This window comes from Ursus maritimus, unplaced genomic scaffold, assembly GCF_017311325.1.
Source record: "Ursus maritimus isolate PB19 unplaced genomic scaffold, ASM1731132v1 scaffold_28, whole genome shotgun sequence".
Classification (NCBI taxonomy): domain Eukaryota; kingdom Metazoa; phylum Chordata; class Mammalia; order Carnivora; family Ursidae; genus Ursus; species Ursus maritimus.
The window spans coordinates 1,786,993-1,811,293 of record NW_024425341.1 but is presented as its reverse complement, the minus strand read 5'-3'; the positions used below and the strand labels follow the sequence as shown (position 1 = coordinate 1,811,293).

General features: G+C 36.6%; 1 protein-coding gene and 1 long non-coding RNA gene across 2 annotated transcripts; one reads left to right on the top strand and one right to left on the bottom strand.

Moving 5' to 3' along the window:
• Nucleotides 1-13,088: 13,088 nt before the first annotated feature.
• THAP1 (THAP domain containing 1) lies at nt 13,089-23,076 on the bottom strand. Its single transcript, XM_008706277.2, has 3 exons — nt 22,745-23,076; nt 19,439-19,634; nt 13,089-15,006 (listed from the first exon to the last, which is right to left on the bottom strand). The coding sequence occupies exons 1-3, from the start codon at nt 22,813-22,815 to the stop codon at nt 14,632-14,634; spliced, it is 642 nt and encodes a 213-aa protein (XP_008704499.1). The 5' UTR covers nt 22,816-23,076; the 3' UTR covers nt 13,089-14,631.
• On the top strand, nt 22,959-23,853 carry LOC121105638. The gene is made up of 2 exons (XR_005838234.1): nt 22,959-23,101; nt 23,382-23,853. It is a non-coding gene; the product is annotated as an uncharacterized LOC121105638 (long non-coding RNA).
• The last annotated feature ends 448 nt before the right edge of the window (nt 23,854-24,301 follow it).

Sequence of the window (24,301 nt, the reverse complement as noted above, 5' to 3'; positions counted from 1 at the left end):
ATAAGGGGACTCTAAACAATAAGAAACAAACCGAGGGTTGCTGGGGGGTGGGGGGTATGGAGATGAGGTAATTGGATGACAGGCATTAAGGAGGGCACGTGATGGGATGCGCACTGGGTGTTATATACAACAGATGATTCATTGAACTCTACCTCTGAAACTAATAATACACTATATGTTAATTAATTGAATTTAAATAAAATTAAATTTTTAAAAAGAAAACATGATTGTACATCAAGAAAAAATAAAATTTATTACAGGGCTAAAAACTACCATTTCCAAGTTAAGTGAGAATTACATACAGTAGAATAACATAAAAACTTTATGATGGGATCTTTATTCATCATTACCTGAATCAGAATTTAACTTTCAACTTAGAACAATGCAAATCAAAATATAGTCAAAACTTCAAATGAAAAAGATTCTGCCATATAGAAGTACTTTCTGCAGGAATAACAATAATAATGATAATAATTTTTGAAGTAATTATGCTGTGACTTAAATTCGTTATCATGCATTCTTTTTTCCCAGCTTCTCTGAGATATAATTGACATATAACAGTGTGTAAGTTTCAAGTGTATGACATGCTGATTTGATACATTTATATATTGCAAAATGAGTACTACCATAGCATTAGCTAACGCCTCCATCAGGTCACACAGCTACCCCCCCTTTTTTTTTTTTGGTAATGAAAACATCTAAGATCTCTTAGCAGCTTTCACTTATATAATACAGTATTATTAACTATAATCACCATGCCATTAAATAGATCCCCAGAACTTATTTGTCTTATAACTTGAAGTCTATACCCTTTGACCAACATCTCCAATTACCCTACCCGCCAGTTTATGGTAATCACCCCTCCACCCTCTAGTTTCTGAGTTCAGCATTTTTAGATTCCACATATGAGTGAGATCAGACAGTGTTTGTCTTTCTCTCTCTTCTTGCAGTTAGCATAATGCCCTTACGTTTCATCCATTTGTTGCAAATCATAACAAATATTCATAAGCTTCCTACATGTCCTGAAATTTGTGCAAATAAGTCTCTGAGGTCATTTCCAACTTGCTTCTAGTGTTTAAAATACTTCCTCCTGAGAGGCTAGAATTCAGAATGTTCAAAATATGTAACCGTTTCTTTTTCTAAAGAGTCTAGAACCTGGGATGCCTGGGTGGCTCAGTCGTTAAGCATCTGCCTTCGGCTCAGGGCGTGATCCCAGGGTCCCCACATTGGGCTTCCTGCTCTGCTGGGAGCCTGCTTCTTCCTCTTCCACTCCCCCTGCTTGTGTTCCCTCTCTTGCTGGCTGTCTCTCTCTCTGGCAAATAAATAAATAAAATCTTAAAAAAAAAAAAAGAGTCTAGAACCCTAGTCAGGCCCTGGTTTTTCAGATTCTTTGCTTTGAAAAGAATAGTATCACGTCTAATAGGCATGGTTTTCTTTTCTTTTTTATTTATTTATTTGACAGAGAGAGACAGCAAGAGAGGGAACACAAGCAAGGGGAGTGTGAGAGGGAGAAGCAGGCTTCCTTTTGAGCAGAGAGCCCTATGCAGGGCTCGATCCCAGGACCTTGGGATCACCACCTGCGCGGAAGGCAGACGCTTAACAGCTGAGCCACCCAGGTGCCCCAGGCATGGTTTTCTTTGCCATGCACTCCTCTCATCTAGAGTTAGGACCACTTTTTTTTACTTCTTAGGGAAGGCAGCATATCATGATGGCTAAGGGTGCCAATTTTTGAGTCAGGCTGATGGAGTTCCAATCCTAGCTCTGCCTCTAACTGTGGGATTTCTCTGTCCCTCATGATTCCATCTGTAACACGAGGATAATAATAATATCTTCCAGACTCGTTCAGGTGTCCTGAGGATCAAACGGTATGAAGTGTTTAGTAAGGTGTCTAATCTATATTAACTGCTAATAGATTGGCTATTTGTTGCTATTTTTTTTTCATTTTTTTGTTTTTGGAACCTCAGGTGTACAAAATTATATTAACTGCTTAATCCTTGATTCATAACCCACTGTCATCATTGGCCCATATATGGTACTCTTTTGTTTTAATCCTTTTATTTAATTTCTGTTCATTTTTTTATTTTTCTATATTAGCTTGTTTAATGCTATATTAGATACACACCAACACACTCAACCCTAGAACTAGGCGATTGCCCACAACTCGCATGTACTTAAAGGCTCTCACCTTGTCCTCGTCTTTAGCCTTGCTCCTCCCAAAGATAACCACCATCTTGAATTTTGTGTTACTCCTAAATACTTTTTTAAAAAACTAAGTTATATACCTATGTGGCTCAATAATATATTACTTAATGTTGTTGGTTTTGTACTTTAGAATAAGGGTACAAAACTATACATTGTGTTCTAAGACTTGCTTGTAGCCCACATTATTTTATTATGATTCATCCACATTTTTTCATGAGCTCTAATTCATTCATTTTCACTGTTATATGATATTCTATTGTGTGACCAAACCACAATTCATCAATTCTTCTATCAATGGACATTCGGATTAGTTCCTTTTTTCTTTTTTTTCTAACAGTGTTTCTATAAACATTCTGGTACACGTCTCTGGTGCATATGTGTAAGAATGTCTCTTGGACATATAAATATAATGGGTGTGCTAGTATATATGCTAAACTGTTTCCCGAAATGGGTGTATCAGTATATAATCTTACTAGCAATATGCAAAATATCACAGTGGTCTACATTCTCTCTAATACTTTGTATTGTCAGACTTTTTTTTCGTAATATGTTTATTTTTTGGCCTTGTTTAGGAACTATACAATAAGCAAGTGATTTTCTGTTAATTTATTAAAAATAGAGAAGATTAGTGGGGTGCTTGGGTGGCTCAGTCCGTTAAAAATAGAGAAGGATATTTGAAAACAATATATGACATTTTAATTGCTGAGTATCAAAGTCGATCTCGTGTTCAACAGAAAAAGAATGGAATGGAAGATGTTTTGTCTCAGTATGCTTAATTTTATGTTTGTTCATTCATGAGCTATGTGTACACATTATGATTAAAGTGCTAGGTTAAAAATATAATATTAATTGACTGGAATTTGAATGAGTAAAGTCAATTCTGTATTTTTCTTTCTTAAGAGACATGATTCAGATTGCTGTTCAGTTAATATATTCATTTATTTAAGATTTGTTTTAAATTTATTTACCTTTTCACTTCTTAATTCTTAACCATCAAACGAGGATGAAATTATATGTCTCATTATGGTCTCTATTTCCATTTCTCTAATTATTGATGAGATTAAACATTTTTTTGTATATGTTTATCAGTCAAATATATTTCCATTTCTGTGAAATGCCTTTAAGCAGTCATTCATATTGGATTTAATTATCGTTTGTTAGCCTGGCTAAATTTTGTCCCTTTTGTTGATTTTCCCATACAACCAATTTTTAGTTTCCTTTTTTTTTTTCAAAGATTTTTTTATTTATTCGACAGAGACAGAGACAGCCAGCGAGAGAGGGAACACAAGCAGGGGGAGTGGGAGAGGAAGAAGCAGGCTCATAGCGGAAGAGCCTGATGTGGGGCTCGATCCCACAACGCTGGGATCACGCCCTGAGCCGAAGGCAGACACTTAACCGCTGTGCCACCCAGGCGCCCCAATTTTGAGTTTCTTGGACTTTCTCTATTGTTTTTCTATTCTCTATTTCATTAATTTCTACTTTAATATTTATTATTTTCTTCCTTCTGCATCCTTTAGGCTTAGTTTGTTCTTTTTCCAATGTCTTAGGTAGAAGGTTAAGTTATTGAGTTGAGATCTTGCTTCTTTTTTTAAACATAGGTTATAAATTTCCCTCTAAGCATTGCTTGGGCTGCATCCCATAAGTATTGATACTTCATGTTTATTTTTGTTCATAAAATATTTTTTAATTTCTCTTGTGATTTTTCCTTTGTTCCACTGGATGCATAAGGATGTGTTTTGTAATTTTTACATTCTTAAATTTCTTTCTGTTATTGAATTCTTATTTAATTCCATCTTGGTCAGAGAATATACATTATATGATTTCAATACTTCAAAACTTGCTGAGACTTTGGTTTTTTTATGGCCCAGCATATGTTCTATGTGATTTGAAGAGAGTATGTACTCCGCAGTGGTCAGGTGCAATGTTTCATAGAGGTCCGTTAGGTCTAATTTGTTTATAGTGTTGTTAAAGTCTTCCATATTCTTGTCAATTATCAACTTAATTGTTCTGATTATTGAAGATGGAGTATTGAAGTCTTCAACTATTATTGTTGCATTGTCTATTTCACTTTTCTCTTCATGTATTTTGGGGCTCAGTTGTTAGGTGCATATATGTTTATAATAGTTATCTTTCTGATGGATTCACCTTTTATCATTACCAAATATCCTTCTACATTTAGTAATGTTTTCTTTTTTCCTTTAAAGTCTGTTTTGTCTGATATTAGCATAGCCACTGCAGCTCTGTTGTGATTGTTTGCCTGGCATGTCATTTCCATCTTTTTACTTTGACTTATTTTTATCTTTAATATAAACTGTTTCTCTTGTAGACAGCTTATGGTTGGAGCTTATTTTTCTTATCCAGTTTGACAATCTCTGCCTTGTGATTGGATTGTTTAATCCAGTCACATTAAATGCTGTTATTGATGTAGCTGGATTTATATCTGGCATTTTGGTTTTTGTTTTCTGTATGGCTTGTGTCTTTTTTCTCTACTCCTCCTTTATTGCTTTCTTTTGCATGAAGTAAAGGTTTCTAGCTTAAAATGTTAATTCGTTTAATGATTCTTCCTCCTACATTTTGGAGTTATTTTTTAGTGGTGGCTATAGGGCTTATGATATTTATCTTAATTTATCATAATTTACTTCAGAGCTGTACCAACTTAATTGCAGTGAGGTACAGAAGCATTACTTCTATGTACCTCTATTACCTCCTATTTGTCTATTATAATTATTATACAAATTGCATCTATATATGTTACAAACCCAACAGTACATTTTTATAATTACTACAATGTATATATATTTTATATCTTCAAAAAAAGCTGAGAGAAAAAAGGACAGCAAGTATATATTTATAGTTTATTAACCTTTTATTTATCATTTTTATTTCTCTACATGTCTTCTTATGGATTCAAATTACTGTCTGGTGTTATTTCCTTACTTCAGCACAGCTTTTTTCCCACGCACTTGTTACTGTAAAATAGATTACATTTCTCTATGTTATACGCTAACAGTTACACACATAGATTTATGTAATTGCTTTTTAAATTAGTTAAGAGTAAAAAATGCACTTATACTGTCTTCTATAATTGCACAATTACCTTTATTGGCAATCTTTGTGTTTTTTTAATTCAAATTACTGTTGAGTGTCACTTGCTTTCAGTCTGAAAAGCTTCCTCTAGTATTTATTTTAAGGTGGGTTGGCTAGCAACAGATTCAGTTTTTGTTTATCTGAGAATCTTTTTTACTTTATCTTCATTTTTGTAGAACTATTTCTTCCTTCAATTGTGCCAAATTTTTCTTTATATATTTTGGTGGTCTGTTTTTAGGTATATGAATGTTTATAATTTTTATGTCTTACTACTGTATTGAAACTTTTATTAAGACAAAATATCCTTTCTTTGTCCCTTGTAAACTTTTTAAAATCTAAAGCCTATTTTGTCTGATGGCCACCCTTGCTTTCTTTTGGTTACCATTTGCATTGAATATCTTTTTCCCATCCTTTTATGCATAATCTATTTGTGTCTTTGGATCTAAAGCGAGTCTCTCTGAGACATAATATAGTGAGATCACGTTTGTTTGTTTTTTTAAATTCATTCTGCTAATCTCTGTCTTTTGATTAGAGTTATTCCATTTACATTTAAAGTAATTACTGATAAAGAGGGATTTACTTCTATCATTTAGCTACTTAATTTCAATATGCTTTATAGCTTTTTTTGTTTACTTCCTGTTCTACTATCTTTGTATTTCATTGAATTCTTTTTATAGTGAAACATTTAAATTCCCTTCTCATTTCCTTCTGTGTATATTCTATAACTATTTTCTTTGTGGTTACCATGGGGATTACATTTTACACCCTAAAGTTATAACATTGTAATTTGAATTTAAACTATCTTAACTTGTGACATACAAAAACTCTGCTTCTTTACTGCTTTATTCCTACCCCTTTCAGTTATTGATGTCACAAAATTACACTGTGAGTCCAAAAACATAAACTAAATTATGTAGAAAACAAAAGGTGGAGTTACAAACCAAAGTTACCATAATACCACATTTTAAGCTAATAATTTTTTAAAATGTTTATGCAATTATGTAGAAAACAAAAGGTGGAGTTACAACCATTGTTACAATAACAGTAGCCTTTGTGCTTACCTTTACTGAGATCTTTATTTCTTCATATTGCTTCAAGTTGGTGTTTCTTCTTCTTTTTTTATTTTTTTTTTTTTAATGATTTTTTATTATATTATGTTAGTCACCATACAGTACATCCCCGGTTTCCGATGTAAGGCTCAATGATTCATTAGTTCTGTATAACACCCAGTGCACCATGCAATACGTGCCCTCTTTACTACCCATCACCGGTCTATCCCATTCCCCCACCCCCCTCCCCTCTGAAGTCCTCAGTTTGTTTCTCATAGTCCATAGTCTCTCATGTTTCATTCCTCCTTCTGATTACCCCCCCTTTCTTTATCCCTTTCTTCCCCTACTGATCATCCTAGTTCTTATGTTCCATAGATGAGAGAAATCATATGATAGTTGTCTTTCTCTGCTTGACTTATTTCACTTAGCATTATCTCCTCCAGTGCCGTCCATGTTGTAGCAAATGTTGAGAACTCGTTCTTTCTGATAGCTGAGTAATATTCCATCGTATATATGGACCACAACTTCTTAATCCAGTCATCTGTTGAAGGGCATCTCGGCTCCTTCCACGATTTAGCTATTGTGGACATTGCTGCTATGAACATTGGGGCGCATATGGCCCTTCTCTTCACTACGTCTGTATCTTTGGGGTAAATACCCAGTAGTGCAATGGCTGGATCATAGGGTAGCTCAATTTTTAACTTTTTAAGGGGCCTCCACACTGTTTTCCAGAGTGGCTGTACAAGTTGGTGTTTCTTCTTATTTCAACCTGCAGGATGCCCTGTAGCATTTCTTGCAGGCAGATCTAGCTGTAATGAATTCCCCCAGCTTTTGTTTATCTGGGAGGGTCGTAATTTCTCTCTCATTTTGAACGACAATTTTGCCAGATACAGGATTCTTGGTTTACAGGTGTTTGGGGGGTTTTTTGTTGTTGTTTTTATCTGTTGTTTTTTTTTTTTTTTTCCCTTGTAGCACTTTGAATATATCAGTGCACTGTCTTCTGGCCACTAAAGCTTCACATGAGAAATCTGTTGATAACTTACTGAGAATTCCTTATATGCGATGAGTCACTTCTATTTTGCTGCTTTCAGTATTCTCTTTGTTTCTTGACAGTTTGATTATTAATGTGTCTTAGTATGAGTCTTTTTGAGTTTGTCCTATTTGGAGTTTGTTGACTTTCTTGGTTATTTATATTCATGTCTTTCACCAAACTTGGGGAATTTTTAAACATTGTTTCCTCAAATACTCTCTCTGACCCTTCTCTCTCTTTTCTGTTTATGAGACTCCAACAATGCATATATTGATTTACTAATTTGTGTCCCACACGTCTCTTAGGTTCTGTTCACTTTTCTGCAATCTTTTTTTTCCCCTTTTCTTCAGATTCAACTATTTCAATTGTCTTAGCTTCAGGTTTGCTGATTCTTTTGCCTGCTCAAATCTGCTTTTTAAGCCTTTTAGTGAATTTCTCATTTCTCTTATTGTACTTTTCATCTCCAGAATTTCTCTCTCTCTCTCTTTTTTAGTAGGCTCCACCTGGAGCCCAAAATGAGGCTTGAACTCACAACTTTGAGGTCAAGACTTGAGCTGAGATCAAGAGTCAGAGGCTTAACCAACTGAGCTCCCAAGGGTCCCCAGAAATTCTTTTTAATTCCTTTTTAGGTTTTCTATCTCTATTGATAATATCATTTTGTTCATACATCATTTTCTTGACTTTCTCCGTGTCTTCCTTTAGTTCTTGAGCATATTCATTAAACTTGTTTTAATATTAAAGTTGTCTAGTAGGCCTGCCAACTGATCTTTCTTAGGAATAGTTGCTTTGGATTTATTTTTTTTCCTTTGAATGGGCCATACATTCCTTTTTTTTTTTTTTTTTTTTTTTTTTTTTGGTATGTCTTATGACTCTTTTGTTGAAAACTGGACATTTGAATCCTATGATGTGGTAACTAGAAATCTGATTCTCTCCCCTCCCTAGGGTTTGCTGGGTTTTATTTTGTTTTTTATTGTTTTAGCCTATCTACTATGAATCTTCCAAGGGTCAGCATAAAGTGTAAACTTAACATCTTCTCAGGTTTTCTCCAAGATTTCATTTTTCCCTGGGTATGTATGCACAATGACTTTCCAATTTCCCTGTAAGTATGGGTGGTTTGAGCCAGCCTTTATTGCCTGGCTCCCAGAAGAGGAGAAAAAAATGAATTAGGGAAGAGAAGGCACCAGCCCCTTAAGTTCCCTGAAGTCACTTTGGTCAGAGTTGAGGACCTTGTGGAGTGAGGGGGATGTGACAATGGCTGCCCACCTCTATGTCTTCACCTTTATGATCGAAATAGCAGTCACCTTTTAGAACACAGTTCTTTGATATTTGGAGGACAGGATCCTTATTGCTCACCATAGCTTTCACCAGCTGCATATATAAAGTTTCTCCTACAACTCCTCCACTGCCTGCCATGGGGCTAAGGGTGGAAAATGGGTGCGTGTCACTGAGCTAACAGCTGAAATTGATTGATATTAACCACAGTTTGCCATCCAAGCCTTCTTTGGGAAGTTGCAAGCCCCCAATAGACTCCAGAGTTCCAAATATTTATATCAGATAGATTACATCAGTGCCATTGTTGCCTAGGTGAGGAGACAGATTCCTGGTGTTTCCTACTGCACTATCTTCCTGAAAACCTTCACCTTCATTTTTGATGGTTTTGCTACGTATAATAGTCTTGGCTAACAGGTTTTTCTTTCAGCACTTTGAATGTCCTCCCACTGCCTCCTGGTCTTTATTTTTCCTGGTAAGAAATCAGAAGTTAATCTTATTAGGGTTCCCTTGCGTATAATGTCATTTTTCTCTTTGATTTTGATCATTTTTTACTATGATGCATCTGGTTGTGGATCTCTTTATCTTAGTATAAGTATATATCTTGAATTTGTAGATTAGTGTTTTTCATCAAATGTGTGGGATTTTCACCCATTATTTCTTCAAATAATTTTTAAGTTTATTTTTTTAGTAATCTCTGTACCAAAGGTGGGGCTTGAACACATAAACACAAGAGCCAGTCAGGCACCCATCTCCAAATATTTTTCTGCTCCTCTCTCCCTCTTCCCATCATTTCTATTCCACCCTCCCCTCTTCTGGTACTTCCATTATGCATATATTGTACGTTTAGAGGTATTATGTTTCTCTGAAGCTCTGTTCATTTTCTTCATTCTTTGTTCTCTGTTTTTCAGATTGTGTGATCTATCTTCAAGTTCACTGATATTTCTTCTGCAAGTTCAAATAACTGTTGAGCTTCTCTAGTAAATTTTTCATTGTAATTATTGCACTTTATACCTCCAGAATATCCTTTTTAAAAATTTGTATCTCCATGATATTTTCTTTTTGATGCAATATTGTCATCATTCCTTCCTTTACTTCCTTAAGCATGGTTTCCATTAGTTCTTTGGAACTAGTATTTATTTAGCTTATTTATAATGGCTGCTTTTAAGTCTTTGTTAATTCTGACATCTGGTCCTTTTCAGTTTCTGTTTCCCGCTTGCCCCCATCTCCCCATCTCCCCTTCCCACCCCGTATGAGTTACACTATCTTATTCCTTTGCATATCTTGTAACTTTTTATTAAAAACTGGACATTTTAGATTATATATATTGTAGGATCTTTGGACCTAGTGACCCACCCACTCTTCTCCCAGGCTTGTTGTGATTTTTTAAAATTTAATAACTTGACTAATTTAGTGACATTTATTTCCCCTTCAGGGTGAATGAAGTCTCTGATTTCATTTCTTGGACGGTGCAGCCTTGGGCATGCACATAGTCACCTGGGGTGATAGAGCTTTTAACAGGCCTCTCTCTATTTTTGTGGTCTCTTTGTTAAACTGTCTTTGCTGGTGTCAAACTCAGATGTTAGCTCCATGCCTGTGGATTGCTCTTTGCTTCGATGATGTCCTAGGGCCAAATTGCCCTGTAGTCTGATCCAATTAGATCCGGGCCTTTTTGCAGAAGTTTTTGAGGCTTGTCTTTGAAGCTTGTTATGACCCCAGGAGGGCTCTTCTTACCTCTTTCCCTGTTCTCTCCGGTAAATTACCTATAACTTAGTTGGTTACTCTGGTGGAGCTACCAGCCCCCTTTTAATTTTTTACTATGAAACTTTCCATTGTCCTTGAGAGTTCCCTTAGTCCTGAACTTCCCCACAGTCTTCCAGATAAAATCAGTTCCCTCGGGGAGAGCTTCAGAGTTCTCTGTTCTTATGGCTTCCTCTCCCCTGGGAGGAAAAAAAATCTATGTCACTCCTCTGTAGCTACGGTGGTAGGGGCCATGATCTGCTTCTCTAGGGTTGATATGCCTACTTTATGATCAGAACTCAGTTGGGATGGTAGCTTCTGGTCTTCTTGACTTGCCTCTCCTGGCATGGAAACTTCACCCTATGAGCATCTAGGAAGAGGGTGATCAGAGTCCTGGTACTCTTGGCCTGCTGCACCTGAGGTAAAGCCTCCACCTTGAGTGGGAGCTGGGTAGAGGGAGTCTTGACCTTTTGGCTGCTCTTGCCTGCAAATTAGCCTTTGCAACACAAATCTAGGGGAGTATGAGAAATACTGGCTGCCTGCCCGTCCTTGGGAGATACCGCAGGACTTCAGTGGGTACTGGAAGGAGAGTAAGCATTGTCTTCTTGGCCATATCCACTCAGAATGGAGTTTCTGTAGCACAGAGTTGTGTGTGTGTGGGTGGTGGTGGTGGTGGTGGTGGTGGTGGTGGTGGTGGTTTAAGGCAAGAATTAGTTGTGGTGTAAATGCTCTTAATGTTCTTTTAGAGATTTAGATTTTCTTGAATGTTTCTTCATTTGCTGTATGACCTTAAGACAATATGCAGAGACCTTAAATCGTTGTTTAAAAAAATTTTTTTAACCAATCATGGTAGTTAGGGTGAACATGTAGCGATTCCAGAAATCATTTGTCTATTTGTCGTTAATATTGTACAGTTTATCTCACCAAAAATAGTTTAAAACAAAGGACGTTTATTCATATCCCTCAGGATATTTTGAAAATGAAATTTTGATAATCTCAAAACCCCAAATACTATGAATTTAGAAAAGAATAAAAATTCTCAATAGATTTTTTTGAGTTTAAAAAATATTTATCATTCAGAAAAAAATCTCAGTAGAATAAAACAACATCCAAGGTAAAAAAGACATCAAGATATGGAGTTCTAAGAGCAAACTTTTCCATTATTTTAAGTACAATAATTATAACTGCTTTTTTGCTTGTTTGTAAATCAGTTTGCTTTTTGATATTTTTTTTCACATTGAGGATTGTATTTTAATACACAATATATAAAATCATAATGCCCAGAAACACACCAGTAACCATCACAAGAGCAATGCCCTTCATTCATCGGTAATCTAATTCACATGGTTGCCAATATCAGGAGGAGTAATAAGCAAGCAGATTTGTGAATCTGCTCTCTTTTTCCTTTAAATGCTATTCACGGATGGCTGTCTTTTAAAAGTTCTGGAACATAAATGGGAGTTTTCTTTTTACAGATTATATGGACTTTTAAAAGTATATTGTTTTACGTTGCTTACTACTGACTTTATAAAAGCCATAGGTGTTGAGTATGTGTGTATAGTATTTTTAATAGCCAGAGATGATCAGAGAATATTAATTGAACCAAAAAAAAAATCCATATCAAGTGAAACTTTCACTTGCTTTCACCATTATTGTCACACTTCTAAGAAAGGGATTACACCAATTATAGTTGAGAGAAAAAAAAAGATCTCATGTACTTGGACTTCCAAGTAAAAAGTTTTGCTAATAATTTTAAACACCACTGTTTCTTTACTGCAATGACAATTATTTTTAGTTCACATAACAAATATACAGTTACTAAACATTTAAATTATTTTACAAAATTTTAAAACTTCTTTAACTCGGGAATTTGACAGTTCAAACTATGCAGCAGTTCAAAGTGAAGTTTATATTTCCACTATAACCAAGTATAAAAAGAATGGCAACTATTTCTATCCTAATCCAGAAACCCATTTTAAAGAATCTGAGAATATCTGCTTAAATGTAAACAGTAAACAGAGAACAGATGACCACTTGTCACGGATATTTTACAGATTTCTGTAGGGTTTGGAAGTCAGGCTAGTGTTCAGTCATTTGTAAGTCCCTTCTAATTCTAAAATTCTATGATTTTATAGTTTTCCTAACAGTTTTAATAAGAAAGTTATTTCTTTTCACCATTATTGCCGGATTACATCATTGCACATAAATGGAAATTTTAGTATGTTACGGTATGTGCTTAAAATAAATGTCATCTTTCAGAATATGCTGCAGTTCATACGAGTCTTCCCCTCATTTATTCCAGATTAAGACCGAGTCCATTTGTTTTAGACTGAGTTTCATCATGCTTGAATAGGACTTATTTCCTTTACTTGGCAATGTAATGAGCAATACAGTAGACAAAATGAATTTTTAAAACATTCACCAAATGTTACATCTCATATTCAGAAATAACCACCTGTACCTCAAACTCCCTATGTTAAACTATGATAATTTATTTAAATGCAAACAGCTGGTATACATACTGCTTGCTCAGTTCTCTCCAAATAGAGATTTATGTTTGTTATGAAAAGAAACTCCAGGTTAAATCATAATGTTAAGATGCTAAGTAATTAGGATTGCCACTTTTACAATTCAATGTTGGACTCTTGGTTTTGGGGACACATACACACAAACACACACACATTTCCTTTTATGTAGATGACAATAAGATATGTGCTTTGCAAGATGTTTACTCATATATCCTCCAGGAATTACTAGACAGATGAAATATAAAACCAAACTACTTCATGGGTTTCTAAAACAGTGATGAGATCCATGAGAAACTAGAAAACATCCTCTGATTCATTAGAGTTAGTTCTATATGTTATCAGACCATATAACTTCAAGTAATCTTCTGATTATAATTTTCTATTTTTGAAATACTGGTTCATAAAAAATCAAGGTATTATCTACCGGCAGCATAGCAGTAAAATACATTGAAAACCACATCTACAAAAGACACTTTTGAATGTCATTTCATAGTTTTAACACTGCCTTAAGAGGCCTGTTATACTTCAACTATCTCAGTGTACTTTGAAATATAAAATAATTGTAATTGGAACAATTATTCTAAATCTAAGTAGATAATTCCTAAGGCAGTATTTGTTTACTCAGAACATATTTTCATTTCAAATATGTAACTAAAACTTCTCACAAACTCAGAATACAACTCATAGTTTGAACAAAAAAGTCAGTGTTTAAATTTCAACATTCAGTAACATTAACACTACATATTAGGTTGCTCTGGAATACAAATCACTCATTTAAGTAAATGGGATATAATTTCTAACGTGTTAAAAGTGAAGAAATCCTTTTTTAAGTGAAGATGTGACCAAAATCAACTGGTCATATTATGGTACAAATCAAACTCTACTGACACAACACATTTGTTAGAAATCTGGATACACATATAACAACAGTTGGGAACTAGATGCTCCTTAAGGTTGGGAATAATGAAAGAAAAAGGCATACTATGCATCAGGCCCCTATTGTTATTACTTTATTAATAACAACGCCTACTTTATTGAAGAATGTCTCTTCCACTGGAGATACGCTTCTAATTTAATAATGCTAGACAGTGGGGGGAAAAAAGACAGACCCACTTTCATACTTCTTTACTCATATTGACTAGGTATAGAATGACTCTTCATTTTCTGCTCTGAAGACAACCAATTTATTTTTTTAAGTATTGACTTGTCCATTTATCTTTGACAAGTGATTAAGAAAGATAAACAAATCTTCTGACTTTACAAATAAGAATATGTAAGAATATATATATTCTGAGAAGTTATATCTCGTGATCTGACCTATACTTCTGACTTACAATGTAACTAAATTCTTTGAATAACCTGCATTAATTTTAAATTCTAAACTTAAATTGTCCTTGCTCTACTGTTTACATTCACTTTACTTTTCATTTTTACATTTCTATAAATACCCAAAAACCAAAACTCCTCAAATTGAAACCAACTTACATTGGAGTTCTGAGGTTAGTTTATAACTTTTAAGATATTTTGTTAAAATGTAAAAACCCTGAAATTACAAACAAAAAATTTACAATTTTACAGTATATATCTAATTTATTTTTTTAAAAAAATATTCTGAATTGTTTTTATACAAGTAATCAAGTGTTATTTTTTCAAATGAAACTCCTTTATAGGCTAGAAGAGGGTGTGTGGTGTTGCCCCGTTAAAAACCAATATAAACATCATTTTTTTATGCTGGCACTTCAACTATTTCAAAGTAGTCATTCGGCAAAATCACGTAACCTCTCTCTGATATGTCGTCCTTCTCTTTCTGGAAGTGAACAACCTCCTTTAATTTTTCAAGCTGTCGTTCTTGTCTTCTGCATCGCTGCTGTGCAGTCTTGAGCTTCTTTCGGAGTTTTTCAACTTGTTGTTCCAGCTGATGAATCCTTTTTCTCTGGTGCATTGTATCCTCCACAGTATAGTTGTGGTCACAGAAAACTGAGAGATTGTCAGGGGTCTGAAGGGGAGGCATTAGTAATCCAATAGCAGCATCGACCTGGGAAATGGGAGGTGTTAAAGGAGGCGGGGGAAGCTGTTCTTGTGGCTCCAGGAGATCTTCCTTCTACAACAATAATGCAGAGTATGTTCAAGTTTAGTAATGACAAATAACAGCTTAAAAGAATCCACCTGTGGAATTTAAGAATGACATTTTTACAAATTGGACAACCTAGAAGAAATGGTTAAATTTCCAGAAACATACAATCATCCAAGAACGAATCAGGAAGAAATAGAAAATATGAACAGACCAATCATTAGTGATGAAATTGAAAAGGTAATAAAAAAACTCCCAAAAGACAAAAGTCCAGGACCAAATGGTAAATTCTACCAAATATTTAAACAGTTAATACCAATTCTCCTCAAAATATTCCAAAAAATAGAAGAGAAAGGACTTCCAAATACATTCTATGAGGGCAGCATTATCCTGATATCAAAAATAAAGACATTACAACAACAACAAAAAACTACAGGCCAATATCCCTGTTGAACTTAGATGCAAAAATAAATATCAACATATTCGACAATACATTAAAAGGATCATTCACCACAATCAAGTGGGATTTATTCCAGGGATGCAAGGATAGGTCAATATTCGTAAATCAATGTGAAACACTACGTTAACAAAACAAAGGATAAAATCATATGATCACCTCAATAAATGCAGAAAAGGCATTTGACAAAATTCAACACCCATTCATGATAAAAATTCTCAACAAAGTTCGCTTAGGGGAACATACCTCAAAATAATAAAGGCCATATATGATAAATCCATAGTTAACATCATGCTCAGTGGTGAAAAACTGAAAGCTTCTCCTCTAAGATCAGAAACAAGACAAGATGTCCACTCTCACCACTTTCATTCAACATAGTACTGAAAGTCCTAGCCATAGCAATCAGACAAGAAAAATAAATAAAAGGCATCCAAATTGGTAAGGAAGAAGTAAAACTGTCACTATTTGCAGATGACATGATACTGTATATAGAAAACCCTAAAGACTCGAACAAAAAACTATTAGAGGTAATAAATGAATTCAGTGAAGTTGCAGGATACAAAATTAACATATGGAAATCAGTTGCATTTCTATACACTAATAATGAAATAGCAGAAAGAGAAATTAAGAAAATAATTCCATTTATAACTGCACCAAAAAGAATGAAACTCCTAGGAATAAATTTAACTAAGGTGAAAGACCTATACTCTGAAAACTACAGAACACAGATGAAACAAATTGAAGATGACACAAATAAATGAAAAGATATACCATTCTCAAGGATTGGAAGAATTAACGTTATTAAAATGTCCATACCACCCAAAGCAATCTACAGACTCAATGCAATCCCTATGAAAATACCAACAGCATTTTTCAAAGAACTAGAAATAATAGCCTTAAAATTTGTATGGAACCACAAAGACCCCAAATAGCCAAAGCACACTCAAGAAAGAACAACAAAGCTGGAGCTATCACAATCCCAGTTTTCAAGATATACGACAAAGCTGCAGAATCAAAACTGGCACAAAAACAGAAACACAGATCAATGGAATAGAACAGAGTCCAGAAATAAACCCATGCTTACATGGTTAATTAATCTATAACAAAGAAGTAAGAATATATAATAGGGAAAAGACAGACTCTTCAATAAATGGTGCTGGAAAAACTACAGTTACGTGAAAAAGAATGAAACTGGACCACTTCTTTACACCATACACAAAACTACATTCAAAATGGATTAAAGACTTAAATGTGAGACCTGAAACCATAAAAATTCTAGAAGAAAACACAGACAGTAATTTCTTTGACATCTGCCTTAGCAACATTTTCCTACACCATTGTGTGGACTACACCAATTGTGACTACACCAAAATAAAAAGCTTTTGCACAGGGCAGGAAACCATCAAGAAAATTAAAATGCAACTTAGTGTGGGGCGCCTGGGTGGCTCTGTCGTGTAAGCACCCCACTCTTGACTTCGGCTCAGGTCCTGATCTCAGGGTTGTGAGACTGAGTCCTGGGTTGGGCTTTGTGCTCAGCGGGGAGTCTACTTGAGATACTCTTCCTCCCTCTGCCCCTCCCTCACACATGCTCTCTCTACAATAAATAAATCTTTTTAAAAAAAGAAAATAACATGTGGGACGCCTGGGTGGCTCAGTCAGTTAAGCATCTGCCTTTGGCTCTGGCCATGATCCCAGGGTCCTGAGACTGAGTCCCACATCAAGCTCCTTGCTCAGTGGGAAGCCTGCTTCTGCCTTGGCCTATTGCTCCCCCTGCTTGTGCTTTCTCATTCTGACAAATAATAATAATAATAATAATAATAAAACACATGCAAACTAGTGAATGCAAAAAGATATCTGCAAACAATATATGATAAGGAGTTAATAACCAAAATATATACAGAACTTATACAACACCACACCAAAGAAATAAATAATCCATTAAAAAATGGGCAAAGGACATGAGCAGACATTTTTCCAAAAACATACACATGGCCAACAAACACACGAAAAGATGCTCAACATCACTAATCATCAGGGAAATGAAATTCAAAACCACAATGAGTTATCACTTTATATCTGTCAAAGTGACTAGTATCAAAAAGACAAGAAATAACGAGTGCTGGTGAGGATATGGAGAAAAGGGATCCCTCATGCACTGTTTGTGAGAATGCAAACTGGTGCAGCCACTGTGGAAACCAGTATGGAGGTTTCTCAAAAACTTAAAAATAGAATTACCATATGATCCAGTAATTCCACTACTGGGTATTTACCCAAAGAAAATGAAAACACTAATTCGAAAAGATATATGCACCCCTATGTTTACTGCAGCATTATTTACAATAGCCCAGATATGAAAGCAACTCAAGTGTCCATTAATAGATGAATGGATAGAGATGTCCTGTGTGTGTGTGGGGGGGGGTGACATACATTTATATCTATACATACATATATATGTACAGACATACACATGCACACACACACATATATACACACAACAGAATATTACTCAGCTATAAAAAAGAATGAGATCTCGCCATTTTGGGACAACATGCATGGACCTAGAGGGTATCATGCTAAGTGAAAAAAGTCAGAGAAAGACAAATACCATGTGATTCCACTTATATGTGAAATCTAAAAAACACAACAACAGAAAAAACAAACAGAAAAGCAGAATCAGACCCATAAATATAGAGAACAAAGTGATGGTTGCCTGAGGGGAGTGGAAGGGGGGATAGAAAAAATGGGCAGAGGGAGGTATACGCTTCCAGTTATGGAATGAACAAGTCACAGGGATGAAAGGTACAGCACAGGGAATAGGGTCAGTGGTGTTCTAATAGCCTTATATGGTGACAGACGATAGCTCCAGCTATGATGAGCATAGCATAATATGTAGATTTGTCTAATGAGTATGTTGTACACCTGAAACTAATGTAACATCATCATGTGTCAGTTACACTTTGATTACCAAGAAAGAATATTAGACTTTTTTGGTGAATCCTTGAAATAGGAGCATTCTAAAATGAGAAAACAATTTAAGTTTTAATTATACTTTTCACCTGAAGTAGAAGTGGGATGCTAAAAAGAGAATGATTGATAAGATTTAATTAAAAATTGAGGGGGAGGGGCACCTGGGTGGCACAGAGGTTAAGCATCTGACTTCGGCTCAGGGCGTGATCCTGGCGTTATGGGATCGAGCCCCACATCAGGCTCCTCCGCTAGGAGCCTGCTTCTTCCTCTCCCACTCCCCCTGCTTGTGTTCCCTCTCTCACTGGCTGTCTCTATCTCTGTCGAATAAATAAATAAAATCTTTAAAAAAAAAAAAATTGAGGGGGAAATACTTTGAAACTGAATTGTCCCTGATAAAGAAAACCCAAAACTTATCAACATACGTGTAGGGGTAGAGAGTGACCTTTTTTTTATTATAATAATATTTTTTATTATATTATGTTAGTCACCATACAGTACACCCCTGGTTTTTGATGTAAAGTTCCATGATTCATTAGTTGCGTATAACACCCAGTGCACCATGCAATACTTGCCCTCCTTAATACCCATCACCAGCCTACCCATTCCCCCACCCCCCTCCCCTCTGAAGCCCTCAGTTTGTTTCTCAGAGTCCATAGTCTCTCATGCTTCATTCCCCCTTCTGATTAACCCCCCCTTCTTTATCCCTTTCTTCTACCGATCTTCCTAGTTCTTATGTTCCATAGGTGAGAGAAACCATATGATAACTGTCTTTCTCTGCTTGACTTATTTCACTTAGCATTATCTCCTCCAGTGCCTTAAAGTAAGTTACAAAGCTAGACTGACTTTCTTGGTGTGAGGATGTTTAACTTTAATAAACTGCACTTTGGTATTTTTAAAATGTATATCATTGTTAATGGTGGTTATGTACAAGTTATGGCTTCCAGGTAACATTTATTTTCTTAACACTACTCTGAATTTTCCACAATAAAAACTTGAATTTTATAAATAGAAGGCCCAGTATTTGAAAACACACGTTACCTTGTCATGTGGCTCAGTACAGAGAAATATCGTGGGTACAGCATTCTCTTTCAGTAACTTGTTGTTGCACTCCCTCTTAAAGCAGTCCGGAGTAAAGTGTTCGGAACAGATACTGCTGTACTTCGTGGGCTTAAAGTTTTTCCTTCGGACAGCTGCCTCCCATTTTTTGCAAAGACTGGGTCGAGTAAGAGGAAACCTAAGAAGAAGAGATAATTCATTTCTCGGACCTTCTTTTAAAAGGAAAAAAAAGCACATCCAGACTTTTCTGATTAGCAAAGAACTATCTTATATTGGTGTTAAGAAGCTATGGGAAATTCGATTAAAACACTAGCTCTGCTATCTTTTTTTTGACAGTTTTTAGTTGTGCCTTTATTCACCCTAGTTAAGAATGTACTTGTTTTAAAGATCCTTTAAATAAAGTGACCACCCACTAGCGTATGATGTAAGTCAGCCCTCTCAGCATGGAATTTTTTTTTTTAAAGCACTATTTGGGGGTGTAGTATGTAAGTGATGAATCACTGAATTTCACTCCTGAAACCGATATTGCACTGTATAACTTATTAGAATTTAAATAAAAATTAAAAAAATAAAAAGCATAAAAAGCAGTATTTATTTATAGGAATCTTCTGATCACAGAATAGTTATAAGAATGTCAGATACAATGATATATACAATTTGTTTAATCAGACAGGCTGATTAAAAATTTATAAAATATAAAAATATACATATCAAAAGTCAGCCGCAAAAACAGATGCATGCAATGGGAAGAGGAGATGATGGGAGATAGTAATATTGCTTGTCTTCCTCTATTACAGTAAACAACTTTCACTAATTGATACAGGTATTGTACACACATGTAAATATACAAGGGTAAATGGTGTATCTCCTCTATCTCATTTATTAATGTTTAATTTTTTATGTCAAAGACACTAAGAGTTTTAAGTAAAATACATACTATAGGGTGAAGCTGTACTGATTTTTTTTTTACCAATGAAAACAAAATTGCATTTTTATATCTACATATTGCAAAAAAAGAAGGTTCTAGTTCTCTTAGGATCAGTCTGACAAATATGAATTAATCAAATTATAGTCAAATCATAATGATAAATTTAAATTTTAATTCATTTATTTATTTATATGTTTGGAGAAGAGTGTTTGGAATTGAAAGTGAGTGGTCTACTAGTTTCATGAGCTTGAATGTCCAAGTCTCTCCCCAAGTTTGGGAAGTTCTTATTTATTTTTTAATTTTTAAAATTTGTATTTATTCATTTTAGTCTTCCAATTTGTTTTTAATTCCAGCATAAGAATATTATTTATCTTAATTTACCTCGAAATCAACTGGAATATGTCCATCAGGCCCAGATAAGGGGGCTTGGGAAGAGTTTAAATTTATTGTGATTTTGCTTTTCCAGGTCAAGTATTTAGTGAACTAGGGAGACTGGAAAGAAGCCAAAGGATGTTTCAATTCTATGTTCCAGTTTCTCTTCTACCTAGGGCATGCTAGAACCTGACTCTGCTATCATGAAGAACTTTAGGAACACCGTGTAGAAACTGGTAAAAGTACCCCTAGAAGATCCTTGCTGGAAATGGTCTCCAGAAATACAAACTGTGGTGGCAATCACTGGTAAAATTCAGCACCTTGCACCTCCTGTCTCAAGCACTACAATGCTCAGGCTGTTTATGGAGTTCTGTCAAGGTATTTCCCATCTAGTCCCCAAACTGTTCTTTATAGGTAAGAATGCGAGGCAGATCAGCTCTTCCTTTGATTTGTTTCATAGACAGCAGAAACTATTTCCGATATGTGAATGCCACCCTTAGTTTCCAGTACCAATGAAAGGTTCTCCACATTTTTAGATTCTTTCCGAGATATCATTAGAAATGGGGTTGTGGGCAGCTGACTGTATGTAACCGTGTCACCATCTTCTGATCTATTCCTACACTTTCGAAGAACTGGAAGTCAATTCATCATCTTCCAGAAATTCCAATAAATGAAGAAGTAATATCAGGATATACTGAGGTAGATCCTGGAAGTGTTAAGTGTTCTCTCTGGTCCTGGAGGTGGAGGGCAGGGGGTGGTGGTGGTGGTGGTGGTACATCAATCAGCACTCAAGATCTATGTTGTAAGGCACTCATTTCTATCGGGTCTCATATCAAACATAAAATGCATTTACATCCCCTGTTAGACACAAACGACCCCACCAAGAAACCTGAAGGAATATTTAATATTTGCTTTTGTAATTATTTACCTACAAATAATTCCTATAATTTACCATGGGTTCTAATTTCTTAGCTATCATCTATTTATAGTCGGGTATTCTTACAAAACAAGTTAATGTAAATGTAATAAAATTTGTAAATACTTTATTTGGCTGAATGAAAATGCCATTGTGTCACATTTGCAGACATCGATTATCATTAAGTCGTTTCCATTTTGCAGTTTTCTTTTCCCATTTTCAAGAGAACATTCTTCCCTCCAGGACTCTAATTGCAGCACTTCCGGATAAAACAGTCCTGAAAGTTGTGGGGCAGGTTCTTTTCTGAGGGCTTCTTCTAGGCGCCCGTAATAGCTCATACTGACTTCTATTATGACACTTGATTATGGCCGGTGTTATTATTATCCACGTTATCGTTACTGTACACTGAAAACATTAAGTATTCATCTTGGCAGTACCAGAAGCTTCTTCTAAAACTTGGAGGTCCTTTAAGGTTATTTCCTAGAAACTGGGTAAAAACATCCTCCCTGAAATTCTGGCCAAAAATCAATCTTTAATTACTGTGATGCTGGCCTCCCATCCACAGCAAGGATAAAAAAGAGTGGCTTCGTCACTTTAAAGGTCTTTGTTTATATTTCAAATTTACTTCTAAGGCGTTATTACCACCTAGCTTCTCTACTACCCCAGGGGCGAAATCCAGATGCCTCTCGGCTTTTTGGACCTCACGACCCGCGCGGGGTAGTCAGACATCGCTCCTGGGTAGCGACCACGCCAACCCGAGGCGGCGGGCGAACCTCGCGCACGGGTTCCGACCCTCGAGCGCGAGAAACGGTCACCTCGGCGACGCGCGCCGAGAACGCGCAGCCCTGGGCGGTGGAACAGGAGCTCCAACCCGGGGCGGGTACAGCCACCGCTCGCGGCCTTAGAGACAGCTAGTACGGCCCGGTCGTGCCCCGCCCCTGCCTCCGCCTCTGCCCCGCCCCTCTTATTAGGTCTCGCGCGGACACGCGCCTGGCTCCGCCCCCGAGCCTAACCGGCCGCGCGCCCCCAGCCCAAGCTGGGGCCAGCCCCGCGAGACGCGCAGGGTACTTACTTGTGGAAAGAAACGGGCTTATCCTTATCATACCGGTTCTTGCAGCCGTAGGCGGAACAGGACTGCACCATCCTTCCGGTCTTCAGTCACTTCACTTCTGCCGCTCCAGCGGGCAGAAGCTGCTATCAATGTCGCCGCGCTGGGCTTTGACACCCTCGCTTCTTCTGTAGCTTTGGTCAACAGTTACAGTGATGATAAGCTCACTCGGGTTGACTATTGTGCCCGTTTTGTTGTTTGCATTAGCAGAAGGACCACAGCCATCGCCCGTCTCCCATCTCCAAGATGGCGGAGGCAGCTTCAACCTCACCTCTCGCGAGGAGTTTCTCTCACTGTCTCTGATTAGCCCCTAGGTCAGAGGTAACGTTCCTTGGGAAGCAGGCCATTGGCTAAAGCCAGGCATTGCGGAAGTGGGTGGGGCCTCGAGCTTCCGGAAGGGAGAAAGGAAGTGTTTGGGAGGAGAGGCTAGGGGAGGGGTCCGGAGCGTCAGTGCAGGGTCAGACTCGCAACCTGTGTGATTTCCTTGTGTTATGTGGGACGGGTTAGGGCGGAGAGCAGCGTGGTCTTTGGGTCTGGTGGCCTAAAGGAGGACAGGTGTAAAGCTGAGGTCATTGGGTAATTCTTCACGTTTCTTTAAAAGGGCAGCCACGGACGGTATACGATTTGTGAAACTTTGTGGATCCTTTTCTACATCGCTAGTCTTCATCCATTACTTGTCGCTGCAGATATCACAAGGCTCTCTGAGAGCTCAGGCGCCAGAATTTTAGCAATGAAAAAAGACAGACACACTTCTGAAACCTTCCATTGCTGTAGTGTTGTGCAGGTGCTGTTGGAAATCATGAACCGCTGCAGCTATTTTCCCACCATCTGCCTCCTGTTGCGTGCACCTCCCCTCTGTGTAGATCAGAGCCTGGAGATCTGGATAGCAGATTTCACAAATTCCATAGCTCTATTATACTTTTTCTGCCCCCCACCCCCTTTTAAATCCTGATGTTTCCCCAGGGTTCCACCCCCTTTTAAATCCTGATGTTTCCCTGGGGTTCCATCCTCTGCGCTCCTCTGACTCTACACACCCTGCTGCTTGAATTCAATAAAATGCCATGATTTCCTAAGTTTCCTATTTCTTATGTAAATTTTTCTGCCTTCGGATTATCATCTGTGAATTATCTATTCAGTTGCTTAAACCGGAAATCTTAGTTTTCTTTCTCACCCTCTACATCCATTTGATGGCCAGGAAAATTTTATAAAATAAGTAAATACCAATTAAATCCACCCCTCTCCATCTCTCTTTTCATTGTTCTTGATCAGGCCCTCAGACCTACGCAACAACCCCTGACTCTCCAGTTTTGTCTCTCCAATCTTTCTTCCACATTAAGTAATTGTTATACACGAGTTCACATCCTTCAGAAGCTACCTTCTCTACTGGATAAAATCCAGACTTCTTAGGGTGAGTCATAAAGCCCTTGAGGACCAGCTACCTCTACCTTTTCACCATCAACTCCACCCACTTGTCTTTAACTTAACTCTTTCCTAGCATTATATTTTACACAGGGCAGGCAT

Coding starts and splice junctions, on each gene's coding strand:
- THAP1 (XM_008706277.2), bottom strand. CDS start 22,815: ATGGTGCAGTCCTGTTCCGCCTACGGCTGCAAGAACCGGTATGATAAG. Junction 19,635..22,744: donor AAGCCCGTTTCTTTCCACAA/GTAAGTACCCTG, acceptor TCTTCTTCTTAG/GTTTCCTCTTACTCGACCCA. Junction 15,007..19,438: donor GTACTGAGCCACATGACAAG/GTAACGTGTGTT, acceptor TTATTGTTGTAG/AAGGAAGATCTCCTGGAGCC.